Source organism: Mesitornis unicolor, unplaced genomic scaffold (genome assembly GCF_000695765.1).
Source record: "Mesitornis unicolor isolate BGI_N332 unplaced genomic scaffold, ASM69576v1 scaffold3231, whole genome shotgun sequence".
NCBI classification, from domain to species: Eukaryota; Metazoa; Chordata; class Aves; order Mesitornithiformes; family Mesitornithidae; genus Mesitornis; species Mesitornis unicolor.
Genome location: NW_010162963.1, coordinates 34,170 through 41,320, shown reverse-complemented (window position 1 = coordinate 41,320; position 7,151 = coordinate 34,170). Strand labels below are relative to the sequence as shown.

Sequence of the window (7,151 nt, the reverse complement as noted above, 5' to 3'; positions counted from 1 at the left end):
GATGTAAAATAGCTACATACAGCAGAATAGAAATTCTCTTCAGTTTTAGGAATCACAAAGCAAGTATTGCTGCTAGATGTCTTTATTTTCCTTTAACAAAATACACAAAAGGCACAAAATCCACTTATATCTTGTCATTATTGTACAGGTATAAATAGTGCTTTGTATTCAAGTACAATCAAGTGCAGAGACTTTCTATATTTTATGTAAACACAAAACAGTTTTGTATGCACGTGCCTCTGGTTCATCTGCAATGCAAATACCAAAGGAGATGCCATTTATCCGAGTGCCATTTAACTTAATTCTGTCAAAAAGTTAGACGATGAATAACATTAACACCACCGTAATGACACTTCTATATGCTTAAGTCAAAAGTCGGATGACACTTCAGCTTGTAAACATCTGTGTATTTAAAGTGTACTGAATTCAATTTAACAGGGAAGCATTAAAAAGTAGCTGAAGTTCACTAGACCAAACCTACTAGGTCAGTTGCTGCCAGTAATCGCTCTTTATGTGTGACAGCTAGAGAGATGTCAAATTATAGGTCATCCTTAGCAAAGTTTATACTTTGAAGTTTTTAAATATGCAAACTAAACAAAGGCTACAACTGTTAGACTTCAACCTACTATACATTCTGTGTGTTAACTTATTTAAAGACACATGCTTAATTTACAATATCCACTTTTACACATAGCTTTCACGTACTGTGGCAGTTGAGGCAGTTTAAGCTCAAGCAAGATTTTTAAGTTGTACCATTAAAAAAAAGCTCACCTGAATAGTAACAACAGGCATGAACAAAGCTAAAAACTAGCTACAGAAGGCACTTGAAGTACTTTATTCTGTTTTCATTAAAGATTCTTCACTTTGTTCAGCTGAAAGAGATTCTGAGATAGAGTCTTCAGTTGTTGACATGTTTTCTGCCTCCTCCTTTTCAATTTCTTCAGCCAGCTTATCATTTAGCTGCTCAGGACTTGGTGCTTTATCATCTGTCCCATTTGGCTCAATGATTTGGGCCTTTTCTTCAGATTCTGTGAAAAGAAAAATGATGAAATAACCATTTTCAGAAATGAAAAGGTAGCTAATATTCTTAAAAAGCCAACAAAACAACATTTTGCAATCAAACACAGGTTTGGACTAGTCACTGCATTAAGTTCACAACTGCCAAAAACTATTTTATTTTTCTAACAAGAAGGTCACGGGTAAAACCTGTAAGATTTAAGAAAAAAAGAAAATACTACAGAAAAGTTTCACCAACTGTATCACTTTATCTGTAAGAGTTAAAGCTGTACACAGAACCTAAACATTCTACTTGGTGGAAACTACTTTAAACATAAGGAGCGAGATAACCAGGAAAATATTAGAATCATCTAGTTCTCAACTTCTCAAAACAGCCAACAAAAATTACTGTGTATTCTTAATCTTCCCACAGGAAGTGTATGAAGGATACACAAGTATCTTTACTTTCAATTTGGGATGGGAGCTTCTTTGATAATAGGCATATTTTGAAGATCCGTCAAAAATATTTCTCGTAAGTACTACCTCAAAAGTAGTAAATTCTAGCTTCACAACAGGATGTCATTAATGTTTTGAAAAAAGAGACAGTCACATTTTGAGGTAAGCATAAGCACTGAAAAACTGAACACCAAATGCTGCACTAAATGACACAAAGGTACTGCAGAATGATACTATGGATGGTTTACTTATTGACTAGTATCAGTCAGTACTATACAGCATTAATGCATATTGTGGAGGCAAACAGTTTGCAAAACTGATGCACAGTTACAGCTCAAAAGTGTTATCCTTACCAAACATTTGTAATTTTGTATTTATCAAAATATGTTGGGTGTCTGAAAGTTATTGGAGTGCTTCAGGCTGAGCACTCACAGCATTCAAGCAGGGCTGAAATTTTTAGAACCATTCTCTGGCTTCTCAGGTCACAACTGAGTAGTTGCTGCACACTCTTGTCCAGCAGACCTGCCACAGCCACTGTCTGTCACCAAGAGCTCCTTTTCCCCACACACAGCTCCACCTGGTTAGTTCTAGGCTATGCTTCAGACTGCTCAGTGCAGCCCAGTTTCTCCATTTCTTCCTCTGACTTGATCTTCCATCTTAGTGAATTTGCAGCCTACCTTCCTTCCCTGCTTCCTCAATCACGGGCTTCTCAACACCTGCTCTGGCTTCTTGTTCCAAAATTTCTCCAGAGCCATCTGTCAGATGGACAATCCTTCTATTTCTGCCCAAGCAAATCAGTGTTCCCAGTTTCTTTCCAGATTATTCCACTCTCCCTTCCTGCTCTTCAATTTCCATCTCGATCCCATCCCAGCCTGTGCTCAATCTTTATCTCCAAACTGTCAGTTTTCTTTCTGTCTCATCTCTGCATTTTTTTTCTTCAGCCTCAAATTCTATGAATAAGTTTGTGCCTTTTCCTGCTACAGTCCCTTCACACTTGAGCTACGTGCCTTCTTCAATGCTGCTGTTTAGGTCAAGTCAAAGAAAGTATATAAAGTGAGGAAAGCCCCTCCATGCTCTCTCAATTCCTTTGTAGCACAGCCCAACCATTACTTGTTCAGTCCTGCAGTCCTCAACTGAATAATGCTTAGCTCCCTGCAGAAGTGACTTGTTCTTAGTCTGATCGAGGTAAAGAGATTATTCATTCATTCTGATCAGGAGGATGACGAGCATCTAAAAGGTGTTTGAGGACAGCCCCAGGGACAGTTAGCCACTAGCAGAAGCAAGAAGAAACTAATGAAAAGGAGAAGAGCTGACCAAGTGCATGTTCTAGCTATCTACATTCTCCTGAACAGGAAAAGGATGCTGCTTCAATTTTTATATTCTTCTATATTCCGGTGCTTCTCTAAGAAAAAATGGTCAGGTGTTATGTGACTTTTACTTTCACTTTGTTCTCTACTAGCCTTAGTCTTAGAAACTCTTGAATCTCTCCAGAATATGCAGTTAAAACAAACCAACTTATGTGGACTATTTTGGTTAAACGGAAAGCCTTCCTAAAGTCAACTTGGTCTCAGTATTGCATGATTTAAGAGCAGTAGCTAAGAAGAGAAAGCTCCGACCGTAAACTTAAAGATGACAAAATAAAATTAGTGTCCTTGATGATCAATACTTAATCCACGATTTGACCGCAGAATGTAGCTACACATACATGATCCCAACAGCAAAGAGCTCTATGCTGACCTGAGGCAAATTTAAGAGCTGTATCAATACAACTTTTAAAAACCCGCTCCTGACTACAGAAGTTCCTTTTTCCTTCCCCACACTTCTCCTTAATGCCTAGTACTTGGAACCATATGTGCTTCACGTTACAAGTAGTCAGCTACTTTTCTGCTTGTTGCAGAGAATATTTCACTGCACAACCAGTGAAATCACAATACTGAATCACTACTAAATTAAGCAAAAGATGTACATCTGTTATGCAGGAATTCACAAAAAAAACGGTATAAAATAATTATACTAAAACATAGCTACTTTACCTGTACTTAGTGTAGGAAAAACACAAACTTAGCAGCACTAATGCCTGAAGGACATTAGACTTCCACGCCATTTTCAAAGACCTTTAGGACAAGTTTTCTTCACTACTGCAGCTCCCCGTTAGGACAGGCTTTCAAAGAGCGCCATGTGTCTGAAATATCTTTTAGGAACACATACTTCACAGTAGTCTGTGTTCATGGCTTTGCTATTACAGAAAGCTATTTTGAAGCCTTGGAGAAAGAAGCCAGATAACGGCACAGCTTTTGAGTCCCTGTGCCCTTTATGTCTTACCAAAAAAGGCAAGTTACATTGTTCAGCAAGTTTGAAATATGGTAGACTGGAAACATAATACATTTTTAAACCAAAATAACTTGTTTACAAATCATTAAGCCTCATAAAGGTGAGCTGACCCGTATCTGCTTGAGAAATAATTGAATTCTAGCCACAGTAGCTGAACTAAGGAAAAAGCACACTAGGCAGAAACTCACATCTCTGGGGGAAAAAAAAAAACCAATGGCTTACCAAAAAAATATAGCAGGCTCATGCTGCTCTGGGAAAACAGAGCATATCTGGTAACAAGGGATGCCAAATTTCTGAAACAGCAAATGCCTCCAGTCTAGTTTTTAAAAAAATAAACAAGCAAACAAAAAAATGCCACCACTAAACTCAGACCATTCTGACTAGAACAAACACACAAGCTTATTTGTTAGTCTTTTGTCCTCAATCAATCAGTTTTATTCCTAGATAAAGTCTCCACTCCACCTATAACACCTGCTTGAAGCCGAGTTCTACTTTTGGTACAATTAAAATAAGCATGCACTTGAAGCAGCATTATTTCTGGAGGACAGCATTACTGTGAACCCTTCTGTTCAACAACAAACCAAATTTCTGCGTCTGCCTTTTACATGGAAGTCCTTTCGAACACACGAGCAGTTGCTGAATTCCAAGAACCCTTAAAAGTGACAGAGCACGAAATCACCACAAAGTATTTCATCAAGATGGCAATGTAGTCCCATAAAAATCTGGAGACAACGCAGAAAGCTGTCTCAAACTGCTGACCGCTGTGGTGAAATCTGAAGTTCAAAGGCATCTTACCAAGACCTCTGAACATCGGCACATTCACATCTGAACATTCACCACAAGACACAGAAGCAGTCAAGCTTTGTTTCAACCTTCAAAACACTGCTAAATGCTAAACCTGAATCAAGAGCGCAATGTAACGGTACCAAATCATATAGGCAAAACAAAATTAAGCAAGAGGATTAAAAGTGGTTCCTGATATCTTTTTCAGTATGATATAAACATTAATGCTTCTAAGGGAAGAACATAAGAGAACAGACTAGCTTTTGATGAAAAAATGAGAGATTGAGTCATTTAAGAAAAACGTAAAAAAAAGAACTGAAGTATATTGCTTCATTCTGGTACTAAAATCTCCCAAATTACTCTGCTGAACAGGGAAGCATGATGTTTGTGCCTGTAATCTGCATCAGGTTGACATCTGATGACTCCATATTTCCAGAGGATTAAAAAAAAATCCAAGGTTCAGTGCCAACAGCCCTCTCCATAACTCTTCTTCAGATCTCTTATCCACAGGAGTTGCATGTAACATGCTTGTCACTGCATAAGGACACAACTGAACAAAGATTCAGCTTCATGCTCTGCTCATTAGTAAAAGTAGCTGACTGGTAAAAAATATTTATAGCATGCCTGTAGCACATTAGCTTGCAGTTTCTTTGAGCTATACAGCTACGGTTTAAATGAGTTACAGATAAGAGCTGGAACACCCTGTGTTGTCAACATTGTGGTAAAGTTAGTTTCCTGACATTAATGTTTGGTTACATCTGTAAGCGAGGATATTCTCTATTCTTGCTGTGACAGCTGTTACATTACTGTAGTGAACAAAAGCCTTCCCAGAGCCATACCTCAGTGATAGCTTCATACCTTAAACTTACAATCACAGAATCTGTTCATTTATTAATAAAGCCCAACTGCCTGTAAGCAGTTATGTTTCAAATCAGGGTTCTGATGGAAAAAGTGATTTACTGAAAATTATATTTTCTCACTCGTAAGAGATTACTTTGTGGCAAGTCACAGGCAGTTAATGCACAGTGGCAAAGCGAGAGGGTAGCACTGGCCTTTTCTACACCAACAAGACATTTCTCAAATATTAGTTATGTAAAGTATTAACACAGGCTCTATTTCTGGCTGCTTACTAATTATGAAAACAGGATGGTTTATATCATCTCAGAGACAACATATTCAGGAAAGACCAGATAGTTAAGCTAGATAAAACCAAGTCAGTAATAGCAGTTACTTATTTATTATGCCTCTTCTGAAAAATTTCACCATACACTTCCTAGGAAGAAAAGAACTACAGAGCAAACCCCACAGCAGTTTCTTTTGTTGTTGTTTTTAAATAAAGCATCACATTAATATATGGCCACACCAACACAAAACAAGTAATTTTCAGTGCTAAAGGTAGATTGGTAAAGTCACATTTACTGCAATAAAACCATCCTAAATTTTATCCTGAAATACTTGATAAAGTTCTGCTTTCAAAAAAGCAGAAGTTATTTTGCAGACTTTTCACTCCTACATCTCAAGTGCCTAACAAAAATCTCACACTGATTTTTAAGGTTTTACATTTTTTACAACACCTATAAACTGACTCAGCAGCTCAGACTCATTAAAGGCACAAACTGATAAACATTTCCTTCAATGATAATACCAGCTTAATTGGCATCCTCCCTCCCAAAACCTCTAAGAACCTGCAGTTATGAACAATACGCAAACTCTTGAGGCACTAATAAAGGCTGAATATCCATCTTTAAGGGCTTCCCCATTTGTTCCACAGAGAGGAAAATAAGCAGGGTTCTGAAGACCCCAGTAACAAATTCTGTCTTTTCCTTAAGAACCTTCTAACTTTAAAAGTAGCCAAAAAGCTATTAACCTACCCTTCACTCACTAAAATGATTATTAGATCATTTGAAGGCAAAGATGACAGTTCCGTCGTCTTAGCTCCATGCCTCTGATTTTGGTCGTACCTTCATGCTAGTAACAGTACTGTTCATGAAGTAAGAGCACAATATGGCACATGAAAAGAAACCAACCAAGTTTTCTCTGTAACACACCCTCATCAGACTGCACCCAGAGATGGCTACAGTTAGATAGGACATCCCTACAAGTCTCATGCAGCCTTTTCCCATGCCAGAAAGTGAAGACTGTTTTGTGCTCCCTGTTAAAGATAATCAAGCAGAAACATTCTTTCTGTTACACTCTCACAGCTTCCCACACTTGGTGGGTTTCTAGCCTGAATCTTGAGGCTGTACACTATTCAACAGCTCCCCTCCCCCCCTACCCCGATCCCAGTTTAAAAACTAATGTAAAATCCCATCAAGTACTCAACAGCACATCTAATTAGAGATTCTCTGGTTTAAAATTATAATTTCTGGAGTCTTTTAAAACACTGCATCTTCCTGTTGACTGTACACCAGATGCCCACTGTATCTGCAGACTATAAAATGTCTCAAAAGGAACTATGTTAAATTAAAATTGACAATTTGTCTTTGAACTCTCTGATTTTAAACAAGGCAGTTTTACTAGACTTTCCTGCCCTGAGGAAAACAGCAAAAGGAACAAAGGCAGAAATTCCACCACACCTTAATCAA

At 37.9% G+C, this 7,151-nt stretch overlaps 1 protein-coding gene across 1 annotated transcript in view; it reads right to left on the bottom strand.

The window, feature by feature from the left end:
• Positions 1 to 496: 496 nt before the first annotated feature.
• Positions 497 to 7,151, bottom strand: part of KIAA1715 (KIAA1715 ortholog) — a 37,408-nt gene continuing 30,753 nt past the window's right edge. The window contains exon 12 of the mRNA XM_010193774.1: positions 497 to 1,028. Coding sequence (XP_010192076.1) covers positions 835 to 1,028 — 194 coding nt within the window. The 3' untranslated portion in view covers positions 497 to 834. The remainder of the gene's footprint in view (positions 1,029 to 7,151) is intronic.